This window comes from Perca fluviatilis, chromosome 9 (assembly GCF_010015445.1).
Source record: "Perca fluviatilis chromosome 9, GENO_Pfluv_1.0, whole genome shotgun sequence".
NCBI classification, from domain to species: Eukaryota; Metazoa; Chordata; class Actinopteri; order Perciformes; family Percidae; genus Perca; species Perca fluviatilis.
Window position 1 is genome coordinate 32,653,155 of NC_053120.1, and position 27,881 is coordinate 32,681,035.

At 39.8% G+C, this 27,881-nt stretch overlaps 1 protein-coding gene across 1 annotated transcript in view; it reads left to right on the top strand.

The window, feature by feature from the left end:
- Positions 1 to 27,881, top strand: part of nlgn1 (neuroligin 1) — a 441,774-nt gene that overhangs the window by 216,295 nt on the left and 197,598 nt on the right. The window contains exon 4 of the mRNA XM_039811895.1: positions 193 to 345. Within this exon, the coding sequence (XP_039667829.1) occupies positions 193 to 345 (153 nt within the window). The remainder of the gene's footprint in view (positions 1 to 192; positions 346 to 27,881) is intronic.

The following is a 27,881-nucleotide window of genomic DNA, read 5'->3' on the forward strand; positions in this document are numbered from 1 at the left end:
CTCAAACTAACAAGGTCTCCATGTTAAAAAGCCAGTGTGCCAAGATTACTCAGAGAAAAAAAAACTAAAGAATTGAAAAAAGTATTGCAATTTAATCTCTTGCTGTCACCTTCAATCTGTCATCTAATCAGTCCTTCTACCTTCTCCACCTCCACCTCCTCCTCTTCCTCTCCCCCACCCCCTCTCCTCCAGACATTAGGGAGAGTGGAAGCCCCAAACCAGTGATGGTTTTTATCCACGGGGGCTCCTACATGGAAGGAACTGGGAATATGTTTGACGGCAGCATCCTGGCCAGCTATGGAAATGTGATTGTCATAACTGTCAACTACCGGCTGGGCGTCCTAGGTAAGGATCCTGCTCTATTGTGTGATACACAACCACCGTTCTTTCTTTATTTGTCCTTCCCTTTTATTGGTAATTTCATTAGGTTAATCTATAGGAATTTCATTTCTCAACTTATTTTTTTCTTTCTTTCTTTGCACCAATCTGTTTCGGTGATTAAATGTGCTGCTGCTGGTATTTTCCAGTGAATCTAGCTTAGCATAAAGGTTTAAACGAAGAATCGTTCTTTCTTTCTTTGCATCAATCTCTTTTGGTGTTGTTATGTATTCCTGTAGGTTACATTCCAGAGTTTAAAGTGCCCATATTATGAAAAAAACACTTTTTCTGGGATTTGGGGTGTTATTTTGTGTCTCTGGTGCTTCCACACACATACAAACATCCATGCTGTTTTGAGTGAGATACGGGTTTCTGAATGTCTTCTGCCTTCAGTCTCCGGTTGAGCTGTTCAAAATCTGCAGGGCTTTCTACGTCAGTAGCCGAGACGAGGTGGCTAACTAGCAAAACACTGCTACAACACACACTAGTTCACCATAATCTACAAAAGAACTACTTACATGTCCCTGTTCTGCAGGTACTCCACACAAAGTTGGCAGTGCGCCCTCGTTTAGAAGAAGTCTCCCGGCTAATCCTGCCTTGTACTAACTGAAGTTGTAGAAACAAACAGCTAGCTGATGTGATCCTTACCTAGCTACTGCGCATGTGCGCCTCCCAACAAAGATGGGATAGAAGTGCGATGCCTCACTCTGTAGCTAAAACAGAGACCTGAACACACAGGGTGAAAAGAGGATCTGCAGCAATGTCCAGTACAACAAAAATATGGTGTTTTTTGAAAATGAAACCATGTAAACCTATTCTTGTACAACCTCAAAATACAATTATGAACCTGAAATGAGCATAATATGGTCACTTTAACTTAGCCTCAGTGCCAACACTAGAATTGCAAAATTTGTTCCTAAGTGCTCTTCTTCTTTTCTTGCATTATTTGGTAATTCCCTGTGCTGCTGCTTCGATATTCCAGATAGAGAAGAGCATTATTTAACATTAATCTGAGCTCCTTATTTTGTTACATTGGTCTTTGCTCTTGTAACAGGTTCATACGGATTTCTGCGGCTTATATCTGCTTTTACTGCTTTGTTGATTACATTTCAGACATTGATATCCAAAGGCTGTATTTGAATCACATTACATTCTTAAAAAAAAGGTGTAAATTGTCTTCCTTCACCGTCTGTCAAGCAGATTATTATATAATAATGTCCATTGCAGTGTGTGACGATACAAACAGATATTGTTTGAAATGTTGTGGGCATAATGCTACCAACCCATTTTATCTTAAAAAGATACACGCATTTGTCAGATGTTAAGGATATACTAACATTGATGTTGTGATGTAATATCTCAGCTTTTATTTTGATGATGACACTGGGATTTGGCCCAGTTACCACATTATTTGCATCTAATCTCCCCATCTCCTTTTTTATACTTAGCAGCCTTTAATGTATAATGGTAATGTCTTCTCTGATCTTCAGTTGCTTCTCTTTTTTTCCTTAGTTTCTCATCAGTCTAATTCCTAAATCTTTTTCTCCTTTTAATGGATGTCACAGCTTTACCCAGAGGCCAGGTATATGTTGCGACACATGACAGAAACAAAGGTTCTCTGCCTCTGTCCTAAATGAGATTGTGCTGTCATTTGTTTGGATGGAAGCAACGGATTCCATTTCCACGTTATTTTGGTTTCTGGGGTTTTTCTCTCTATCATATTAAACTATACCAGAATAAAGATATATGGCAATATCCGCCTTTCACTCAACTAAAAACCGTTCGTCTGTGTGCATATATTTGTATGTGTGTGTGGAATAAAGGCTTAAAGGCAATTCTTTGAGATGTTGCTGGCAGATACAGAACATGACACACAACATTAATGTTCTCTGCAGGTGATCTGAAATGTCTTTGTGTTCTCTCATCACTTATTCAGGCCCTGATCTCTTTTACATGACTTATAGTTATTTTGTTTAAATTTAAAATAGTGAATATCAGTGAAAAAGTCTTATGTTTTATTGCATGCAATCTAATGAAACACAGTGATATTAGGTTTGCTGACAGATATAAATTAGGTGATAGAAACTTAAACTAAGTAGATGCCAGCGGAGCAATTGTGGTTCACGTCTCTTGGAGATATAACTGTAAGTCAGCCACTGGATGGACAACCCCCCTTGGCAACCTTCAAGCCCTGCCAAAACCACAAAATCGAACATTAAACAATGCATTCCATCATCTGCAGTTACCAATCATTAATTCCTTTATAATACCCACTTATTCCTTTTCAGGGTCATGAGGGGGCAGGAGACTATCCCAGTGTGCAGGATAAACACATGCATCAACTACTGTATGCAGATGTTGATACAGTACTGCGAAAATACGAATGCATACGTTACCAACTATTGACATTTCTCAAGTCCACAGTCTGAAACCTTTATGTGTAATGAGCTGAGATTCAAATCCTGGACCTTCCTGTTGTGAGGCACCAGTGCTAACCTCTGAGCCAATTAATACTCACTTTACACAAAATGCCCTTTTCTATAGCTAAATGTCTTGGAACAGTATACAGCAATCCTGACAGACATTTGACAGACATGAATGAAATCAACCAAACATACCAATTATGCATTTGCTAGTTCCAGCTTCTAATATGTGACAATGCTGGTTTTCTGTGTTTTATCATCCTACATTTCATAATTCTAAGTTTTGGACTGTTGGTTTGACAACAAAAGCTAATTAAATATTTCACGTAGTTTTCACATTTTACATGGTTAATAATCAATTGATTACTATAATGATTGATAGATTGATCAATAATTCAAATAATAATAATAAAATAATTATAAATTGTAGCCCTATAACCAGGCAACAGTTATGATATTTCTTTGGGGAAATGCTGTTAAGTACTCAAATGTCAGAGTCAATTTCTTTTTGTTTCAGATATAATGTTTACCAATTACATCTTCCCATTACATGTTAGATACATCAGAGGGCAACAGTGGAAGAAAATGCCAAAAAGACAAGCAACGTATAAACAATACAAAGCAAAACAACAATCAGTTGGTATAAATAAATAAATAGGTCGACATTTATTTTTTAACTTATTTTAAATAACCTTGTCCCAGTAGTTGGGGTATTTTTCACTCGACTACTGATTACTCATTTACTTTACTTTACTCTCATTAATTATTTTTAAGGTACCAGGATCCCCATTTTCATTCTCTCTCTCTGTTTCTGATGTGTGGGCTCTTAACTACTGCAGGCCTCATGGTGTTGAGGGAAACTGTATCCCTGCTGGTTAACATGAGGCGCCGCTGTTTGCTCTCAGATTAGACTCTATGTGTTTGTGTTTACCCCCCTGGCAACGGACAAAGCATACGGCTTTACCTCACCAAACATGTGATGGTGTGTATGTGTGTGTGCGTGTGTGTGTGTGTGTGTGTGTGTGTGTGTGTGTGTGTGTGTGTGTGTGTGTGTGTGTGTGTGTGTGTGTGTGTGTGTGTATGTGTGTGTGTGTGTGTGTGTGAGTGACAAGGAGAGAGTTGGTACTCAGCTACAGTAGGTGTAAGACTCATAACTGCTGGGCTTTCCAGTCAGTCATGTACTTTTTAGTTTGGAAGTAAGGGAGTTCAGTAACAGCTTCACTGCCAAAAATACCCATCTTAACAACACAAGTATTAAGTAAAGTATAACATCTACATGTTTCATTTATTCCCAAACATTGTCGCACTACTTATTTTGAGATTTGTCATTGGTTCTCAAAGTGTAAAATTGTGCTGAAGCCATGTGGATCTACCGAGACATTTTAACTCTTGATTTATTTTCGCATGAAAGAAACCAAACTGTGAACCTCACCTTTGTGAACGAGCGAGTTCTCCAAACATAGACAGTAGTACAAGCTTTTTTCTTTTTACTTTGGTCCCTATACCGTGCAAAAAAAAAACAAAGTAGCCATGTGTGGCATGTCATAATCCAGCAGCACCTTCAATCAAGGTCTATATCCATTTAGTAAGGTTCGTACCAAATGCAGGTTTTTGTACTGGATGAATGTGCATTCACAACACATTCTCACTCCCATCGCATAATATACGGACGCTTGGTCAGGTGCCTTTGCCGTTGTTATTGACGCTAAAAGTCTCCTTTAGCGTCATATCTAAACACGCTTTATTTAAACGCGCTTGGTCAGGACTATTGGCGTCGGCGCAGTTAGGTTAAAGAAAAAATTGTGGGTATAAAAGGTATGTTTCTGTGATACGTGGGACAAGAACGGGACAGTTGGGTTTAGGAAAAAAAGAACGAGACAGTTGGGTTTAGGAAAAGAAGAAAGCGAGAGTTGGGTTTAGGAAACGTGACACATGGGACACAAACCCCGGTCTCCGGGGTGAAAGTCCTGTGTTATTTGACCCATCTACCACCTCAACTAACCTCCCTACGCAGAATTTCGGGCTTTCATACTACTCACTACCATTGTCACTCTTAATACAAGGTATAGCGTTGAGTAGCTGCTCTGCCCGGTGCATTCTACACATGCTGCAGGGTGCTTTTTGCACCGTATCTGACGCTGACAGCCACTGCCCAATCATCCGTATTTCGAATTTTTTTTTATTATCCGTAAGCCCATACAGATTTTTAGAGAGAGCTATCACAACAAAAACTTTTTTTCTCAATATGCTTAATGAATAGACCAACAAATGAGGTACCTGACGATGTAACATTTATGTGTCATGTTGAACATTAATGTTGTTTAATTAATCAGCACATGGAGTGTGTGGTTTTAACATTTGATGTGGACTTCAAGACACTTCTGTAGAGCTTACTTGAAGCAGACCCAACACCACATTTTGTAGTGGACCCAAGAGTGGTTTGCTGAACCCACAGTTCAATAACTACTTTCACACACAAACAACCAAAAATACAGAATTACTTTCGAAAACGACCTTGGGTTTAGTAAACCTCTCTAATTGTCCCACCCACAAGCCAGGCAGATGGCATGTTTTCTAAAAGCCTCCAGGGGCAGACCAGGGCTGAACAAAGCTTGGAGAATGAATGAAAGAATTAAGGTGAGTCCTATCCACAAGGATCCACAAGGTATTACACATATCAAAAGGACATTAAGATCTTTGCCTAAAAGACTAGAAAGCAGTGTGTTAACACCTTCCTTCATTTATAACTTTCAGCTGTCTCCCAGACTCATAATAATGTTCTCCAGCCGGCCAGTTAGCCTCCGTTGGTTAAAGTGTGCGGTTGACCTTACCCAGCCAGCCATTGCAGCACCTGTTCGCTTGGAGATGCTGCTCCGCTGACAGAACTCCCTACTCTCGCACCAGTGATTTTTCTTCTTGGCTTAGTGTGTGTTTGTGAGTCTGTGAGAACGAGTGCTTTGTAGGAAGCCATTAGTGGCTTTAAGTATGCAGAGCTGCTGACGCGAAGCTGTATTTATTGTTTAAGGGCCTTGGCTACAATGGATTTGGCCATGGGGCACATATATAGTATGCTACTGTCAGTGTGTGTCCACTGGTGTGTATGAATGTGTGTGTTGAATGAATTAGGAGTTCCTCCAGTGTGCAGATGGGGTGTTAATGGAACACATGGTATAATGCTGTCAAAGTGTCATAATTAATGGTGGCATGTATGTATTGTCTTCAGTATCTCACGCCTCCTTGGTTTAAAATGGGACATTCTTCTGTAGGGTTGACTTTGTTTTACTTAACACCTCAACTACTTAGGAAACTAAGTCCAGATACAGTATTAAGATATTAAGACAAGTAGGAAAGGATGCATTTCTGAGGGACGCTGGAACACCTGGCTATCCTTAACTCACAAATTAATATAACATAAAAGTAACTGTTGAGCAACCAGAAAGATGTGAAAATTAGCAGTTTAATACCTCGAAGATTCAAATTAGAATAGGTCTACTGCTCCAACATGCACCATAGTGGTGTTCTGACATACACAAAACCACAAAAGTTGATTGCAACTGCCAATACATGAAACCATACACAGAGCTTGTTTCTTGTACCTCCAGAGGACTGTGCCTTTAAGGCCAAGCCCTTAGTGTTGAGTTTGTTCCGGCCCAGCCAAAACCTTTAATCATGCTGATTGATGAGGTGCATTTCCCTGACTCAAACCTTCTCCAAATACCCCTTCCATTCCAGCCATACATCAGCCATTCAGTCAATTCATCAAGCCTCTGATTGTTTTAAGATATACCTGGCCAGTAAAATATCCATTTCTCTGCACAGCGCTGCTTCTCTAACTGCACTGCTTTCAGCACCACGATCACGTCTAAAAGTCCTGGCTTGAGAAAAGACCATGCAGGAAAATGAGCAGCAAACAGGCAGAGGCAGGAAACAAAATGTAAGTGAAGATGTCTCAAAAGCAATGTAATTAGATTAAAAAGCTAATTAATAAATAATCTGTCTATAAAGAGTTCTTGTGTATGTACTTGTGGGTTATTGATGATTTTAAGTAAAAAATTAAAATAACAGCCATTTTATAAAAAGAAAGGCTCAAACATTAGCTTTATCATTATCTCACTGGTCAGTGGAGTCATGTAGTATCCCATGATGGTCCAAATGCTGAGAAATTTCACAGCATGTATCGTTTTTCAGCATGCAGTGCACACTCTGAAACACATACATCAGATGTAGCGTGCATGGCTTTAATTGTATCCAAATTAGCACTGCACGTGTTTGTTTGAGAAGCATTTCCTCTCACACAGGCGGTATGTCTTATGTTTACCTTTCCCAAATATTACGCCCTCTGCCTCTCTCTCTCTCTAGCTCATATATCTTCTTTCGTTTTCTGCCTCTACATTAATTGGGCATTCATTTTTCAGTTATTTTTGTCCTGCTGGCTAAGTGTTAAGGACTATTATTTTCATGCTTATTAATTTTTTTCTCCCTGAAACAAATACCCCATTGATTTGGGTTCATTACTCTTTTTGTGCCTCTGTGCCATTTCTCCTCTCCCCTCTGCATCCATCCTTGCTAATAGCGGTGACACAGCTCACTCAGAAAGTCATGGACTGCGTCTGACCCTTAAACAAAGTGCTTCACTCAAGTCTTTATTAGAGGCTAATGATTACTTTCCCTCCAAACATCAGGATTCATATAAGCACTCTTCTCCTTGTACCATTTTTGGGATCAGCTTTGACCTAACCTGATGAATGCAGACTTTTTTCAAAGTTGTGCGTATGCTTACAAGGTGTAAATACTGCAGCCTTCAGTGGTAAAGATACTGTTTAGACAATTGTTGTCTGTTAGAATGCATTTTATTTGGGATAATTCCATGCCAGATGTGACAAGAAATCAAATGGATTTCTCCACAATTCACAATCGTCCCAAAAATGAAGCTAAAACTTTCAGAGTATCTGGTAACTTACAGTAAGATATCTGAAGGACTGGAAATCATGTCCAACTTGTTCAGTCTCCTCATAAAAAGATACTAGAAGGAGAAAATGTGATCTTAACCTGAAGTAACCTTTACAATAACACTGGTGTGTGATAGAAGCTTCACATCTTGGTTGTTGTTCAGTTTATGTATTAAAATGATACATGTACGGCAAATGTACTGTATACATGTAAAAAACTATTTTGTGAGAGTCCTTAAGTACCGTAGCTATTTAGCGCTTTATGAAGCCATTCTGTATACCAAATTGTTTTTATCATCGAGGCTTTGCTGTGTTGTTATGTTTCTGTTTTTGCACCCAAGATATTCAATGTCGACAGGCTTTACATGTGTGTGTGTGTGAGTGTGTGTGTGTGTGTGTGTGTGTCTAAATGTATCATCAGCAAACCGTTGCCATGCTGCTTGGATGTTCTCTCCTGTAAATTAGCCAATTGAAGCTCAAACATTTCCTCAGCTATTTTAGGGCAGAGGAGCTTTGATCAGTGGACATGCTGCATTGAGACATGCTGTAATATTTGCTGCAATATTTCCCACTTTCACTGTACCAAAATGCCAAAATCCCATTATTACTGGGTGAGAAGACGAGAGTTCAAGATATTTGAAATCTCTACCAAGTATGCCTATAGGTATAGATAGTCAGACAGAGAGAATATGTCCTTCAAGTTCAAAGAAGTCCCAATGTTTACTCCATTCATCATAACAAAGTACACAAATATGAGCTGTTTTATGAGATGTTGCAGTTGAATGAAACCTTGGACCGAACAGAGACAGATAACTTATCGTTTTTTACGGATAGGATTTATTGTAAAATTGGTCCAAATTTGACATTTGATTAGCATGCTGTCTGTTCCAGCCAGTATGTTCCATATTTGACATAATTGAATTACCTTTTTTAAACTGAATGTTTTGGAATAAGAGCTTTTATTTAGCTTTTGAATTCCACTACATACTGTTCATATTATAATAATAATAATAATAATAATAATACATTTTATTTAAAGGCGCCTTTCTCGGCACTCAAGGACACCGTACAGGGATACATTTAAAAGCAGCAAAATAAAAATAAAAATAATAGAAACAACAGAAAGAGGCAGAGCAATTGACATCAAGAGGAATAGGCAGTTTTGAGTTGCAATTTGAAATGGGGGAATGTTTCTGAGTTGGGGTGGTAATTAATTACAGAGACGGGGAGCAGAGCGACTGAATGCTCTGCTCCCCATGGTGGTGAGATGGGTGGAGGGGACAGACAGGTGTATGGAGGAAGAGGGGGAGCGGGAGGGAGTGGGAACCTGGAGGAGATCAGAGAAATATGGGGGGGCAAGGTTGTGGATGGCCTTGAATGTAAACAGGAGGACTTTGAATTGGATACAGAACTTGACCGGGAGCCGGTGGAGCTGTTGGAGGACAGGAGTAATGTGGTGGATGGAGGGGGTTCGGGTTATGATGCGGGCAGCTGAATTCTGTACCAGTTGAAGTTTATGGAGGGATTTGTGAGAGAGGCCCAAGAGGAGAGAGTTGCAGTAATCCAGATGGGAAGTGACAGAGGACAGAGCCCTGGGGCACACCTGAAGTGATGGAGGAGGGAATAGATTTAAAAGACTTGAGTTGAATGAACTGACTGCGTCCAGAGAGGTAAGATGTGAACCAGTCTAACGGAGTGTGGGAATCAGCTGCCATAAGGAGGTCATTGCTGATTTTGACAAGTGCTGTTTCAGTGTTATGGAGTGGGCGGAAACCAGACTGGAACTTTTCATACAGGTTATTGTGGGATAGGTGAGAATGGAGTTGAGAGGCAACTGTTTTTTCAAGGATTTTGGAGATGAAGGGTAGATTGGATATAGGACGGAAGTTGTTGAAGTTGGAGGGGTCGGCACCAGTTTTTTTCAAAATAGGGGTAATGGCAGCAGTTTTGAAAGATGCAGGGACAGTTCCAGTGGTGAAAGAGGAGTGGATGATAGCAGAAATGAGGGGGATTAGGGAGGGAAGGCAGGCTTTAACAAGTTGTGTGGGGAGGGGGTCAAGTTGACAAGTGGATGGCTTGGATTTCTGGGTGTTGTTGATTGTTGATTTATTAGACAGTAACAGAAATAAATGCATAACAAGATGCCAACACAGTGACAGTGTACATTTATCAGAACTGTCGAGGATAACACAAGAAAGTTACAAACTTATTTCCATTGTGGTCCGGTGAGTTGTGTGATTTCTGAAATATCGGGGAGCTGGAAGGAGGAGAATGAGTGTGTGGATTGGTGAAAGTCGGCTGAGATGCTGAGGTGAGGGACTGATCCAAGGTGCTGGTGGATGTTCTTGATTTTTTTCTGTGAAAAAGGACATAATGGAGTTGCAGAAGGAGGTTGTATACAAGTGAGGAGGAGAAAGTCCTGCGGTCGGGTGATATTGTTAAGTAGAGATAACAGTGACTTGGAGTTTCCTTTGTTGGCAGTGATTATACTGGAGTAGTAGTGGGTTTTGGTGCTAGTAATATAACATAAGATGTGGTTATTGTACATTTCTTTGTGAATAGTGAGACCAGTTTTTCTATGAAGACGTTCAAGTTGCCAACCTTTGGCTTTCATGAGATGAAGATCAGGGGTGAACGAAAGGGCAGAGATGGAAAACAAAACAGATCTGTTTTTTAACAGAGGAAGGGAATTAAGAATATTATGGAGTCCAGTGTTGTAATGAGTGACCAGATCATCGGGGGTGGATAGATTGTGAGTGGCATGGAGGCAGGAGGAGTGGATACTTGAAGTGAGAGTGGTGGGGTTGATATTCTTTATATTCCGAAATGAAATAAGGCGTGGTATTTTACAGATGGAGAGAGTGAGTTTCACTGTAAATGAGAGGAGAAAGTGGTCAGTTCATCAGCTGTAAGGTCAGAAGGGGTGACACCAGAGCAGCAGATTAAGTCCAGAATATTTCCTTTGGAGTGTGAGCGGTATGTTGCTGACATCCAAAACCCTGTAAGCAGGAGGTGAAGTCTTTGGTGAGGGGCAGATTGATATTGTCCATGTGGATATTGAAATCACCCAGCAGTATTTTGTTTGGTGAGAGAGAGGATAAGTGGGTGAGAAAAGCTGCAAAGTAATTTAAAATGACACTGTTCGGTTTAGGGGGGCGGTAGACAGTAGCAATGATGGTTAAAGTGGGACCGAACAACTTGCAGACAGCAGAATCAAACGAGCTGGAGACAGGCACAGACACTGGCGAGACTTTCCACTTCTCGCTGTAGATTATCGCAAGACCTCCTCCCCGGCCAGAGCCACGGGGGTTGACAGATGTAAACAAACCCATTCAGCTGAGAAAAGTCGTTGGGCTGTGATGGAAATTCCAGTGGGACCCTCGGTGGATGTATCTTCGGCGGGGCTGGAAGGCGATGTCCAGGTGAAGGTGGAGAGCCTCCAGCATAGGTCCAGGCAGGTGACAGCGCAGCCGGAGCAGGTCAATGCCCGAGTACGGCGAGCAGCAGCTGCAAGCTGTGCCAGCGTTCACTCTTCGACTGTAACAAGCCATGACCAACTTGCATCATCCGGTCATCATGGCATCCTCCGGTCATCAGGCATCACATCAGACTCCAACCCCTTATAAAACAAAATAAGGCGGAGAGATGACAAAATGCGTAGCTATCAGTGGCAGCTGCTGGTCATTCAAAGAGGGGAAGCTCATTTTTGGCCTACATCATAAAAATTGTCCATTTATTTATATTATTAATATTATAATAATCTATATAATAATGTTATAATTAAATTATATAATAATAATAATAATAATATAATAATAATAATAATAATAATAATACAATAATAATATAATTATTATAATAATAATTTATAATATCCGTGAGAAGGTTTCATCAAGAGGCATGGCCAGCAGTACATTTTCTTTGTCACAGCACTTCCAGTCAGCCAGCTAACTTTGTCATACCAGGAGAGCTGAACAGACCTGTTACTTTGCCCTGTCTTTTGCACTAAACCAATCTTAAGTGTTGATCTAACCCTGCTGTTTAATTCTAAGTTTCTCCTCGTAAGGAAGACTTTCAAATGGCTTTGCAAAAATCAGGTCAACAATATTAGCATTGTCTGCCATTGTGTGCAGTTTGCTAGCTGGCTAATTCACCCCTACAACACTAGCCTAGCCTACTGTATGAATGAATAAATGAATGAATGAATGAATGAACAACAAGGAATGTGGTGTATAATTGTATGAAATGTATGATGAAAATTGACTAGCAATTTCGCCAAGCAAATACCAAGAAATAGGTTGCAGCAGTTCGTCTTTCAACAACACTTGCAAAATCTGCGATGGGACTGAGCTGAGCTCTGCTTGAAGTTTAGTAGAACAGCTTCGGCGACTTTTTATAGTACAAAATTGCTGTCAATCAAAAGGAGATACAGTTCTTCGACAGACCCTCCAATCATCACGCAGAAGCCCGGCGTCCAGGCCAGCCTACTGCTCCATTGACCCCCAGAGACGCTGAGTGTCTGTGGGCGGGACATAATCGCACATCGCAATCGACATTTTAGGGGAAGTTGAGCTTCCCTTGCAGTCTTAAAGAAATCGCCACTGGTAGCTATATATAACTATTGAACTTTGCTAATGAACTGAGTATGAAAATCAAACAAAATGATCAATGCATTTGAGAAAAAGAGTAAAATTACTGAAAGTAAACAAGCCAGACAGAGCGGCATCAATCTCGCCAGCGTTCCCGTTACTAGGCAATTATGTTATCATCAGTCACTTCTGAGTGAGTAATTTTATTTAAACATGGCTAATGACAGCTGAAATGTGGCTGAGATATCAGTTAATAGCAGGTTCATTTCAAATTTGTATAACATATGACAGTTGGACCAAGTTAACCACACTCACTGTTGTTATCTTGAAGCTTAAACCACCAGGACTGTATCCACCATTTATGGCACTGTCCTGTAATTATAGGGTAGTAGTCTCCTGGCCATTGTGTGGTTCTCTCAGTCTGCCATTGCTCGTTTTTTTGTGTCCTGTTTAGTTGGCTCAGTGTTGTTGGCATATTGATTTATTCAGTGAATGGGCTGCAATGCCAGTGTAAGCTATGCTAAGCTAATGGTGATCTGGCAACAGGGCGGTTGGCATGGCAAGGTTTACAGCAGCTTTGCCGATGCGTCAGGGATTGGATTAATCTAACCGAGGCCGCGACAACAGATGACCATCTCAGCAAGCTCCGCAGCGCCAAGCGTCTCTAGGCACAACTTTTGCCACAGGCCACCAACCCACTACAATGCACACACTGATATGAATATTTCATGTATTATGTGTTATATATGGTCAAGTCCACTGTTTGATTCCATTACAGTGTTTTTGCAAGGATAATTCTCAAAATCAATCAATAAACACACATACAATTGTTGCTGGTTTCATTCAGCCATTTGTTGCAGAAGGCAATTGGAATAAAAAGGTAGCAGTGCTTCAAACCCACAGGCTGAAGAGCACACCCATGCAGAGTTTGGGGACACACATTGTGCGCAACAATTTGTAATGTGAGTACAAATTAGTAGTTTGACAAAACAAACATTATGGAGAGGATGCCTACAGAGGTTGACCTTTTTGTTAAAGAGTAAGGTCCTTTTTGTTTAACATGAAACAGCCCTAAAATTGCTATTGTCAAACCCACTAGACTGTATTTCAATAAACAGTAATTTTATTATCATAAAACACACTTTATTCAAACACTTTATTCTACTGTTCCAACAATCACCACTCTGATTTGGTTGAAATAAACTTATAATATGCAGGCTCTATACAGGCTAAAAGTTTTGTTTATTTAAAATGGAGTTTGGTGAGTTTGGCGATTTCAGGGCTGTTTCTTGTTAAACAACTTTACATATCACTAATCTAGTGGTAAATGTTAGAATTACCAATTATTTTTGGACAGACCTTTTACTGTAAATCTACCTTCAGCCCAGTCTGCCAAAGTGTCATTAAAGGCGAAGCTTTTAAATTTCATACATTATGATTTATATTATACTTATATACTTTTATAGTTTTACATTCAAGTCACTTTTCCCACTTGGTTATGGTTGGAGAAAGATCATGGTCATGAATAATAAATACAAAGGCTAAATTATAATAATATTTTTATTAATAATGATAAACCAAACTAGGCAAAATGAGATGCAGAAATAATTCTAATAATTAAGACACAAAATGCTCTGTTACGCCAAAGGGGTTAAATGAAACCAGCCACACAACAGTCTTGCATGTGCATGCTTTCTATCCCTGACAAGCTCTGAACTAAAAATTCTCTTTCTTTCTTATACAATTCTGCCTTGTTTTTGGCCTACTAGAATGAATTATTTCTCTTTCTTCTTCCTGCTCTTAATGGGTAACTACTGTTTTTTTTCTACCTACTGTATATACCAACATACCAATATATTAAGCAAGATCGCTGCATTCGGCAACGGTGAAACATAAGTAACGTAAGTTAATATTGTGATTGTCCAGCTTGTATTTACCTTGACAAAAGTGCTTGTTTTGACACTGATAGGCTCAGATATTCTAAGTGTCAACATAGGAAAGGATTTCTAAGGAGGTCAACCTTTCTGTTACAGAGTAAGATCCTTTTTTAAAACATAAAAACATCCGCAAAATTGCATTCAGTAAACCCACCAGACTCCATGTAAATGAAATTTTAGCATCGTAAAATAGACTTCATTCAAAGTCGACAGAAACAAAATAAAACTGTGAAAAGCTGTTTCGGGTCGTCTTTCCACTTTTCCAACCATCACAACTCTAGTTTTGGTTGAAATAAACACATAGTTTACCAATTTACATGTGAAAATATGTTGGCTCTATACATGTTAAAATTATTGTTTTTTTAAATGGAGTCTGGTGGGTTTAGTGCTAGCGACTTCAGAGCTGTTTCTGTTAAACAGAAAGCTCTCAAAGAGGTTTTAAAGGTCTATCTCTGAAGGGATCCTTTCCATAATGTTGTCAGACACTTAGAATATTAATCTGAGCCTGTCAGTTGCAAAAGAAGCACTTTTTTGAAGGTAAATACAAGCTGGACAATTGTCCTATTAACTTACATTGTAGCTTGTTTTGTCGCTGCCGACTGCAGTGATCTGGCTTAATACTGATTTCAAAGATTGTTGTTCCCATCAGTCACTTAGACACAAAAACATAGGAAAATAGGGTCCAGGTTGAATAAAAACGGTAGTTACCCTTTAACAATGACCTAAGTACCAAAAATACTAACACCAACTAAACAAACTCAAGAAAACTTTTTTTTTTGCTAAAAATACTACTAATACTACTAATCTGAAATATACTAACTAAAGTGCAGAATGTGCCTGTTGTGAATCTGTTGCATTTCATTCAGCAAAAACTCAAAACAAAGCCTCTCTCATCTGTTTTAATTGGTATCAATAATTGGTATTATAAATTGTTACACTGTTTTTCTTCCTAAAGATTTAGTATGTGTGTGAAGCTACCTTAAACCAATGCCCCTTTATATATTCTTATGTGTCTCATTAAACCTTTAGAACATTGTGAACTGAACCCAGCTTCGTGTCACATCTCCAAACTGCTTTCAGAGTCAAGCCAGTCGATGAAGCCGATGGCTTCCAAGATTACATTTCGCCCAGTGCGTTCCGCCTCTTTTGCTCTTCACACAGACTGTTCACCTGCATGCACCCAAAGCCTGCTTAAATGTGATTGTAGGTCCAAACGTACTACAAACGGAAGACATCTGTAAATAGAGATTACTGGAAAACTGACTGATGATAACATATACTATATAGTGGATTTCAAAAGCTAAATAAAATCTTTAATACAATTATCATATCAAATAAGCAACATACAGACTGGAACAGACTGCATGCTAATCAAATGTCAAATGTTGACAAATTTCACAATAGATGTTATCTGTAACAGTTGTCTGTAACCCCAGTGTCTGGGGTTGCATGGGGCAACATATCCCAGCATGCATTGGGTGAGAGGCAGACTGCACCCTGGAGAGGTTGCCAGTCCTATTGCTTTATAATTCCAAATTCAGCTCACTGGTGAATAAAAAAAGTGTAATTTACCCATTGTCATGTGGTACCTACCACATTCATTTCAGTCACCAAGGTTTTAAGATGTCCAGCTGACCAATCCTGGCTTTGGAACTTTAAATCCCACTGAAGTATAAAACATAGGCCTACTACGATATCAAGGGTTCCCAAACTTATTACTGAAAGGTCCGCGTCTGATTTTTATTCAAGGTCAGAGGTCCGGAAGATTGGCGATAACAAAAAAAACATTTAATCAAGTCACTTATTACTTTTAAGAAACATACATTCAAGTTGAGTACTCAGTTTTCCTGTTTTTTTTACCAGTACATGGAATTTGGTACCAGTACCCAACGGTACCTTTTTTTCACTAGCCTACTTTCGCTCTGTAATAACAAAAAATGTATTTCCGTTGTAAAAATAAGTCTAAACCTATTCATCCTATTTACATTTTGTTATTCATTTATAACATTTTAAAAACCACACAAAATAAAATCTGTACAGATCATGGGTGAACTCCACAGTTACACCACTACCATTCATCGTCACTAACAATGTCTTGATCAATAGAATACGTTTGATTGACTTGCCGGACTTTGAGAAGCCCTGTACTATATCATGAAAAATTGGTTTGATTGGATGATCAATTTGATTGGTCACAAAATTGGCTTCTGGGCAGTAGGATTCACTTTAGTTCAGCTTTGTGGTTGTATCTCAATTACAGTCTTGTAGTAACGCTACGGTTGGCCTGGCAGGGGTCAAAGGGGCCAGCTGATTGGCTAGAGGTTGGATAAAAGCTGATTGGCTGGGCAGGGGAGCAGTGGGCAGTTGGAGAGATGGGTTGAGAAACAAAATGAGATTACATCCCTCCACACCGAGTTATTACTAGGCACCTCATTACAAACTGTATGTGTAGCTATCTCTGTGTGTGTGTGTGTGTGTGTGTGTGTGTGTGTGTGTGTGTGTGTGTGTGTGTGTGTGTACCAAACCCCCTGGGGCAGTGTTATTTATTGATCAAAGCTTTGGCCTCTGCTTGTGTGCGAATGCAAGCTTGAGCATGAGTGTATGTGTGCGTATGTGTGAGTGCAATGGGGCTAGTACAGCAGATGGACACATGTAGCAGTAGGATCAAAGTATGTGGTGTGCAACACCTCTGATCACTGTAAACTACATCTGTAGGGGAGTAGACCCGCTGTAGTCTCTGAACAACTGTCTATCTGTCTGGTGATTTTTTTTTTTTATCTTAATTTGATTTTCCACACGGATAACTGTCTCATTCTTTTCTATCCACTGGTCTGATGTAGTTCTAGGTATACCTGGTTTTGATCTGTTCAGATTCTTAGGCTGTCAGCCTCTCTGCAGCCCACTGAGGAGCTATCAGTCTGCACCAAATAAAACAACAACAAGAAGACAGAGAGACTAAGGGAGAGAACGATGAAGAGAAAATGTGATTTAAGACTCGACGGGGGTCGTACGCCCTGCACGACACAAGCCATCTGATTGGTTATCAGCACGAGCCACAAATCTGCCATCGCCATATTTTTAGAGGTCAGAAAAGAGTGTCTTGCTGAGACACCAGGCAGCCAGGGAGGGAGTGTGTGTAAGACTGTAAAAGAGATAAATGGCGTATGAATGCATTTGAGGGTTAGGCCTATATTAGTTTGGTCAATATGTGGCTTTTATTAAATATGAGATATTGGCAAGTCATAGCTTCTGTGTCTAAACTGTAATCATACCATACGCGAGAATTCTAAAATGGTTAGCATTCAATCTAAAGAAAAGGATGTTGGATTTGTTGAACATATTCCAGGGCTTTGCAGAATCATCCAATATCAATGTTGTTGTCTAAGAGTTGTAATCATCGGTCTGAAAGAACACACTCATTTTCTCTGACTGCATTGAACATTTGTGGAGCGTTTGCAGAACAGATGCTGCAGCATTACGCTTTAATTATAATTAATGAAACTGGCTACTCTGGGCGTGACAGGTGCGTAAGGATTGCGTATTCTCTGCTTAGTGTAACAGGAAAAAAAAAACTGGTAAGTATGGCCCCTAGATAATATGAGTCAATGCTCCAGGGGCTGATTGGAGGCCATTTTTAACTTGCAAAACTTGAAAAAATTTAAAAATGCCAATACAAGTACAGTATTACCCCTAAAAACAGATGCCTATCAACATTGCCAACACCATCATTTACCACTGCCAAATCATTGGTTAATGCTGTGGCACTAAAGCCACTTCAATCCAACATCAACGTGTGGGAGTGTGTTGTATGTGTTGGAAAAGAGTGAGAGATGACAACATGTTTTTTGGCCAGCAGATGGTAAGGATCAAGATCATGCCATAATTAAAAAGCATTGCTACTCTGACCTTGTTCACTTCTGTCTGTGAACACTACAGACTACGGATGTATTATTCAATATCTCCTAATTTAGAAACCAGAAATATGAGTATTTTGTGTGTACGTTTCTAAAACAGCATTGCATTGTCATGGGAGACTAAAACATTATCTTAAAAACCCCAAAAGAGAGTCATAATAAACCATATCATGCATACAATGTGGACTCATTGAGAAACAATTTCCAATTGTTTCATTAAAAACTGTTCCTATAGACAACCAGTATTTTGTTGATGAAGTACAACAATAAATGTGCAACCAGTCAAATGGCATCATTTCGCTCCCACCTTACTTAAAAGACAGATGTCTCTGTATTTTTCTATTATGAGTGCATCAGCTTAGTGAACTGCTATTCACAAAACATTATATTAACACAGTGATCCTTTCCTTTTCGTCTGCCACTGTCTTGCTCTCTTTGCCAAACAGCAGCTCACTGCTAAATACTCTATTTTACGGAATACAGCTGCCATATGCCTCCTCGCTTTGTTCTAACACAAATCTAACAAATCCCATAATCCTCTAAAAGGTCAGCCTTCTCTTTTCTCCCTGCTCCTGCTCTCACATCTCACCATGTATTCATTTGTTTTCCCCCAATGGAAATAATAGAACAATATGGAGGATAAAAAAGGATGAGGAGGTGAAGTAGAAGGAGGAAGATCCTGTTGTTCCTGCTTCTTCCCTTAAGCATTACCATTTTCACTTCTTGCTCTTTTTTGTTTCAATTTGTCTGTTTGTGAATTCCGTTGAATGATTTATTGCCATTCAAAGTATTTTAAAAAGCCAACAATCAGCACTTTATACGCTCTCTCTGTACAGACAGGATTGGTTTGAAAACTTGTATTATTACATTGTACACAAGTCATCAATATCTGTAATCAAACAAAAAACAAAGGTTTGTTAAATGAGTAACTCAAAAGCCACTAAGGGCACCGGTGAACACACATATCCAGCAGACACAAGGCAATGCTAGCATTTTATATTTCTGGCTACCAAGGGAACTTAAGTTGAATATTTACTCCCGTTTTAGCTCTGTTTTGGTCTACACCATCTGCTGATGTAAATATATGATGTAAATACTATTTAGCAGCTAATTAAGGCTGTACTAATGTTGGAAGATTAACCAACTAGTCCCCAGTTTTGTCTACATTGTGACGTACAGTGGGTTTATCAGAGCTTTTATTTTCTTGAAACAGTGGTCTGCTGCTGCTGGAAACAGGGTTGAATCTGAACTAAAAACAGTAAAGTTGCAGGCTGTAACATAAAACAACCTGCTAAAAGATGCTAAAGTGCTCTAGAGTTGGGTGATAATTCTTGCGTGTTTGTTACTATGAGTGACTCTTCTCACATTACTTTGTGTTAAAAGCTGAAACCAGTAATATTAAATATACAATAGTATTACAGCATTCTTTATAAATTTACCATCCCTGTATAGACAGATTGACTGAAGCACAGGGCATGTTGTTGAGTAAGGTTGCTTTGGCTGGATTTTAGTCGTTTCTCATTACAAATGTCATTGTGATTTTGGGTGGTGATGTCACAGTGGATGTGACATATGCCTTTGGTGTGGGAGATCTGGGTTCAATTCCCACTGTGATACATCAACCAATGTGTCCCTGAGCAAGACACTTAACCTCTAGTGGCTCCAGAGGCGTGCAGCCTCTGACATATGTAGCAATTGTAAGTCGCTTTGGATAAAAGCATCAGCTAAATGACATGTAATGATTTTGAAAGAGGTATTCTTCTGAAACAGAGCCCAGTTCCAGTTTCTAGCCCAGTTCTGCTATCTATCATACCTTGATTTACTAAAATAAGAGTCTTAGTTTTCTTTAATATTTCAGCTGATGTTGTAAAATTAATTAGTAGGTCTAGACCACACTCTATAATTTACAAAGCCCCAACAATTACAGTAGTTCCCTCAAGAGCAAGCAGTGCGACAGTGGCGAGGAAAAACTTCCTCTTGGGAAGAAACCTCGGAAAGACCCAGGCTGTTGGTAGGCGGTGTCTGACGGTGCCAGTTGGGGATGTGATGAACAGTGGCAATAATAGTCACATTAATAATGGAAAAGGGACTTCAAATGGTAGTCGTAGTAGTTCATGTCATATCAGTGCACTGTAGGGCGTTACAGGGTGTAGCGTGGCCCAGCAGAGCATGGATGGACATAGGAAGTAGCAGGGCTCAGCAGGACGCAGCATGACATTGCAGGGCACCGCAGAGCTTAGCAGGGAGTGCAGCAGGACCACGGCGACAGCTGCAACCAAGATCTTGGTGCCAACGTTGTCCAAGGAAATACGCTGGGTGAAAAAACATAAGGACTCCGGGGAGTAAACTCCCCAGAAGCTAGGATTAGTAACAAGCATTTCTGGGACGGGATGCACACAAATGGTAATAGAAAGGGAGAGGAGAGAGCAGCTCAGTGTGTCAAAGGAAGGAAGTCCCCCGGCAGTTTAGAACTATAACAGCGTAACTAAGAGAGACAGGTCAAAGGAGAGGTTGCCTGTTCGGGCTTTGAACTCTCCCCTGCCAGATCAGGCTGTGCTGGCCTGCCTCCCTCTACTTTTGTTAAATTATTAATCTGACGACTATGAAGAGAAGCATGTGGGCCTGGTTAGGCGGACGCTCTAACTCCTCACTCCCTAACTATAAGCTTTATCAAATAGGAGAGTTTTAAGTTCATGCTTAAATGCGGTGACAGTTTCTGCCCCCTGAACCCAGATTGGGAGCTGGTTCCATAGGAGAGGAGCCTGATAACTGAAAGCTCTGGCTCCCATTCTACTTTTAGAGACTCTAGGTACTTGGCTAGAGTTGCATTACTTTGCACTTAGTGAGTTCTGTGCTGGTTTGAAAAGAAAAAGAGAAACAGACCACCCAAAGTCGTTGTGCAAGTAAACACACTGTAACACTGGTTAAATTATAAAGAGGGAGAGAGTGCAGTGTCATCATTGCAGACTTGCTGCTTGATCTGCATGTGTAAAATTAATCAGCAGCATACAGCGTCCTGCTGATGCTAATAAGAGAAGTATAACCATAATTATCAACCACTTAATCATTAATATTAATATGCATAATAATTAATAATTCTATTTACCCCTTCAACACGATGGCACCGCGGGGCTTCAGCAACCTTGTGTTTACACCAACATCTAGTATGTTCATTATACATAACACAAATCTTCTAATAATCAACTCTCTCTCTCACTTTCACTTACTGTCTGTGGCTGTATACTTAAATTTGAAGTGCCTCCCTGTAGTGTCTCCCATTGGCTGTCTTTAATTTGGTGCATTAATTAGCATGGCATACATTATGTTTTTCAATTAGACTCATTACAATGACAATAACTGCAAAAAAAACCTGTTGTGCATTTATTGATCCAATTGCCTAAGACAAGGATAAATGTCCTTGATAGACATCATCCAATTATTTATAGTCATATGAAAGCAAATTAAAGTAGGTTTCTTAGTGGTTTATTTTGCTTATGGTGGAAAAGCAGAAGAATTATTGAAAACATCTAGGAACACCAAACCTCTCCACTAACACAAGCAATAATTCATATTTGTGGCACAATTTTAACTGAAGTTTTGACCTTGGCATAATTATTCCAAAAATACAGACTGTCATATACATTTTTTTAATAAAGGTCAGTGTGGCCTTCATGCATTAGTCTAACACTTCTTAAAGGGTTAGTTACCCAAACACTTTCTGTGGTATCTACTAAGGCAGATAGTTTGGGGTTTATATGTTTAGGTTTTGAGATAGTCCCAGTGGCAACAGTGAACTGTGTGTTCTAGATTCTGTAAAGACATGTTTCTATTGAATTTTCAAATTGTCATTTTTCAATGAGCACCACAAACAGAATTATATTCACTTACATACGTATGGGGGTGGAATTAGAATTGTATTGAGTGGGTAACTCAAAACCCAAACAAATATGCATAATAGATACCACTAAAGGTAAGTAAAAAATAAAATATTTTTTTGTAATTGACCTAATAATTTAGGTACACTGATCCTTTACTCCTACTAACTTCTGCCATGGCGCATAAGACATATTGTCAATTACAGCTCAAATTAAGTCAGGTCTAACGAGCCACCAGAAGAAACACCTCCTAGACATTTTAGGTATGTATGTGTTCAGTAGTTAAATCACCTTTTTTTATTAATAAGGGAAAAACTTCCTCTAATTAACCCTGACAAAGCACACCTGTGAAGTGAAAACCATTTCAGGTGACTACCTCATGAAGCTCATTGAGAGAACACCAAGGGTTTGCAGAGTTATCAAAAAAAGCAAAGGGTGGCTACTTTGAAGAATCTAAAATATAAGACACGTTTTCAGTTATTTCACACTTTTTTGTTAAGTACATAATTCCATATGTGTTCATTCATAGTTTTGATGTCTTCAGAGAATCTACAATGTAAATAGTCATGAAAATAAAGAAACACCTTGAATGAGAAGGTGTGTCCAAACTTTTGGCCTGTACTGTATATAAGTGCTGGCCTTGCAGGTTCATAACTATGACAGCTTCCATCCTCCTTACATAACTGGCCCTGTGGGAGCCATGAACTGGCCATGGTGTTGACAAGTTTTGTGTGTGTGTGTGTGTGTGTTTGTTTGTTTGTGTAAAGTGGTGTTTCCACGGCTCTCTGATGGAGAAATTAAAGCGGAGGAGCATTTCATTTACTGCCCCAGGGAGACCTTCCCACCCTCATACATTTATTGACGCTTGCACTTTAACCGCTGCTGACCCAGCTTATAGCCTGAGCCTAGCCTTTAACAGCCTGCATGTACCTATGTTATAACCATATACCAACCACAGCCTTCAATCTACACTGTTGCACCACATTAAAAGAATAATATGAAGCACATTATAAGGATCACAATTCAAATTAATCTTTAATTTGAAGACGGGCAGGGGAAATATGGGTTTAGTTATTTGTGTAACTGTAGTTGCTTTTTTTCTTAAAAATGAAAGAAAAGAAGATAAGTTATTACAGACAAATGATCACATTCTTTGCAATAAGGTTATTTTAAATCTAATGATATTATTTCATTTTTAATTCAATTCAATTTTATTTATAGTATCAAATCATAACAAGAGTTATCTCAGGACACTTTACAGATAGAGTAGGTCTAGACCACACTCTATAATTTACAAAGACCCAACAATTTCAGTAATTCCCCCAAGAGCAAGCATTTAGTGTGACACTGGCGAGGAAAAATTCCTTTTAGGAAGAAACCTCGGTGACTTGGCACTGCAGGACGTTACAGGACGTAGCAGGGCATAGCAGGACACAGCAGGACGTAGTAGGGCACTGCAGAGCTTAGCAGGGTGTAACAGGGCATAGCAGGGCGTGGCGCAGGCCCCCTGGAAGTGCGCCGGGCTTTACAGTAAAGCAAATTCAACACAATGGCCATACAGTGGAATTACAACTTCCGGCCCGTCACGTGATGCCCTCTGGCCCAAAAAGACATTTTCTCATAGACTTACATGACAAAAGAGACGTCTGTAAATCAATCAACACATTTCTTTTAACGTCACAACCCCCATGAAAGGCCCCCCTGGCTCGGCCATGGCTTTTTCAGCTATATGTAAAATGATAAATTTTTTTTGTACTAAAGGACACTTTGATGGTGACCTTTGAGATACTTAACTTTTCTTTTTATGTGCTTGTTTTTTTGCTTTATTGCTTCTTTGTCAATATGTGTAGCACTCTACAGGTTGTCTTGTAGTGGCAATGGTTTCCTATATAAAGTAGGCAATTTGAGGGGGGATGCCATCCCCCTTGTTAGTGTTGTTAAAATGACCAAAATGCATGCCCCTTGTTTACCTGCCATTCCCCATCTCCATCCCAGCAGAGTGCAGGGGAAGAGTAGCCTGCATTAGTCAGAATAATTCGGAAATGTGCATTAGTCTGGAACCTCTCAGTTAATTTTTAATTTCCAAAGGTGTTATAATCGGTGCAGACCAAAATGCCTCTACACACAACTGAATGGACCTACAACTAATCAGAGCAATGAATAACTCTAGACATATGCCTTTGCTGGGGGCCTAATTGTAAAAGAAACAAAAAAAAAGAAAAACTCTGGCAGGTTTACATGCTTTCCATATCCCTTCAGGTCAGGTTGTAAAGCAAACCATTGGCCCATAGATTAGAGCTAAGAGCTAAATGCCACAGCTTGTAAAGATGGTGCCTGGGAGTTTATGGGGGGAGAAATACTGTAGGGAGGCAGATAGATAGATAGATAGATAGATAGATAGATAGATAGATAGATAGATAGATAGATAGATAGATAGATAGATAGATAGACAGACAGACAGACAGACAGATAGATACTTAAGTTCATTTTTAAGGATGTCACCGTGTGTGTGTATGTGTGCGCGTGCGCGTGCATGCGTGCGTATGTGTGTATGGTAAATGTGTGTGTGCATGTCTAGGCAATAGAGCAACATCTGTTGTGCCTGAGGGCCAGACAGAGCCTCAGCCAGGGGTCTGTCCTATGAAACACACACACACACACACACACACACACACACACACACACACACACACACAAAGACAGACAGACAGGCACACACACACACACACACACACACACACACACACACACACACACACACACACACACACACACACACACACACACCAATGCGTATGCGATTGTGTTTGCCTCCCTCTTTTATTTCTCTCTCTTAATTTGGGGACTTTCTCTCTCTTAATTTGGGGACTCTGTACACAGTGCGGAACACTTGGGATTTGCCAAATAGCCCAAAACACCCAGATAGAGACATACGTGTGCACACACACACACACACACACACACACACACACACACATACACACATACACAAATACACAGCATGTGTTTCTAAGTTTGGAATTCACACATGGTGACTGGTTTCTGTAGAGCCCTTAGGGTGACCAAACTATGACTAATCACCAAGGGTGACAGTATGTGTGTGCATATATGTGTGTTTGTGTGAATACTTGTGTGTTTTAACTTTCGAGGAGGCTATCACTGAGTGGTGACCTTAACGTCAGAAACAGTGACAAGGCCTGTTTGTTGTACATGACGCATGAAGTTTTCGAAATCATTTTGAAAATAAATGTGAGTGTGACTTTGTTTGCAGGCATGTGTGTATGAAGCTCTGTGATTCATACTGTTTAAGACATTACAAGTGACACATAGTATTAATCACAGTAATCCAATTCTCTTTATCAGTACCCACTGCTGTGCTTTAATGAGCGATCCACATAGAGAGGCTCTCATATAGACAGGGTGTTGTTGGAAGATAACCGACTCGCTAACTGTTTCTTAACCACACGCCTTGTCAACCTCACATCTTAGTCAAGCAAAAATATACAGGTATTTTTCTGAAATAGCACTTGTATTTTTTGTGTATTGAACATATAATAAATAATAAATGTGTTAAATGAATTGTGAGGTGAGTTGCCACCATCCAAATGCTGGTAATCTTATCCGGGCTGTTATTGTGTAAAGAACAATTGCCAGTGTGTTAGGTAGCCAGAAATAGTTGATTTGCCCTTGAGCAAGGCCGTTAACCCCAATCGCTCCATTGGAGCTGCTCAGTGGCCAGCAGATATCCAGGTATGAATGTGTAACTGTGTGAATGTGACAGGTCGTCGTTGCAAATGAGAATTTGTTCTCAATCGACTTATCTGGATAAATAAAGGTTAAAGCCCATGTTGCAAGTTAACCACCACTGTTGATTAATAGGTACATATAGCACTCAATATATGTATATCATTGTTAAAAATGTCTCCAAATAGTGTTAAAGGCCAGTTTTTGTCAGGTTTTTGTCGTTTTTGGTATTAGTGGGTTTTTTTCCGCAATTCGGTGATGACGTTACGTTGGGGAGACGTGTATCAGCCTAGTACTAGAACTATGGTGACTGACTGGGATGAGGAAGAGGGTTTTTTACTGTCCGTGAATAGCACCAAGTGAAAGTCAATGTTTTATTTATATCTAGTGACAGGGATCATGTCGTTAGTTCAGATAAGTACCGGTAAACTTATCTAGATCTAGAAAATACAAGGCATCATGCTAGCTATGTGCTAACTAGCCAGTCCCACCTGTGAAATCCCCCGATGGTTGTAAACACATAGATATGATTGATATCATGATTCGATATCTCACGTTTTGATGGTAGCCTACTAGCTCCAGTAACAACATATTTGCCTGGTGTTTATTTATTACTTGGACGGGGATGCTGTTCAGCTTTTCACAAGTTTAGACAGCTAGCTAACGCTAACCGACGCTTACGCTTAACGCGCAACAGCATTAGCCTAGCCGGCTAGGTAAATATTACAACTGCCTTCGGAGTTTCCTATATCTGCGTCCACGTTGTCAACATAAGACTTGTGGCGTTAGTGCTCCTTTTGTACCATAACTTTATTGAATGAAACGTTAAACTTCGCTCCTACAAGATGGTTTTTGTTAGTTAGTTAGTTACACACAAAGCTAACTGGCTATAGTTAGCCTGTACGTATGCTAGCGGACATTAGCTAACGTTGCATAGCCAGCAAGCAGCTTCGGCGAGCTAACGTCGACAGCTAACACATCCATGTGTCTCCATTTCAAAACATCACTGCAGATTGACTGCTTTTAACAGCAGAGGTTGATTGTGGGCTGTCGCGGTTAGCTAGCTCGCCGAAACTACTGCCGATTGCCAAAGTTGCTGGCTGGCTACGCAACGTTAGCTAATCCCGCTAGCATACGTACAGGCTAACTATAGCCAGTTAGCTTTGTGTGTAATGTTACAAAAAAAACACCTATTTCGTAGGAGCGAAGCTTAATATTTCATTCAATAAAAGTATGATACAAAAGGAGCACTAACGCCACATGTCTTGTGTTGACAACGTGGACGCAGCTCCGAAGGCAGTTGTAATACCGGTATTTAACTAGCAGTCTAAGCTAACGCTGTTGTGCTAACGTTAGCAAACGTCGGCGTATCGTTAGCTAGCTGTTTAAACTTGTGAAAAGCCGAATAGTATCCCCGTCCAAGCTGCCTTTCACTTCCCCCCCAATATTATTATTCACATAATAAAGACACATTGACTCGGTCGAGACCAAAAGCCATATTTTGCCAGATCAGTGGCAGAAACCGTGACCGGGACAGTGAACCGAGACGGGGCTTTCGCCTGTCGTCTCCCCAACGTGACGTCATGCAATGCATTGTGGGGGAAAGACAAACCGCTGTAAAATAGTACCTACTTTTTCGTGTTATATTCTGTTTTGTGATACCTAACAACATCAAATACATGAATACCAGTTTAAATGTTTATTACCAACAAGCAATTACCACAAATTCGTTGGAAAATTAAACTTGCAACATGGGCTTTAAATAAAAATAAAAAAACTTAAACGTTTGCTCATATGTACCTTTACAAGCTTGATCAGGAGGCAACACATTCTGATTTCTAAGGGAAAGGGCAATTTTGTATCTGCAGTTTCTATTTATGTGTAGTTGTATATGTATCTCCCAAACCTACTCAACTGACATATTGTAGATATTGAACAACTCCCCCCCCCCAAAAAAAACTATATTATATTCAATGACAATGTTTGTGAATGTTCCATGCTAAATGTTTGATTTTTTTTTTTTATCAATTTCTATAATATCCATGCATGGCAACTATGGTTAGGCTATAGTT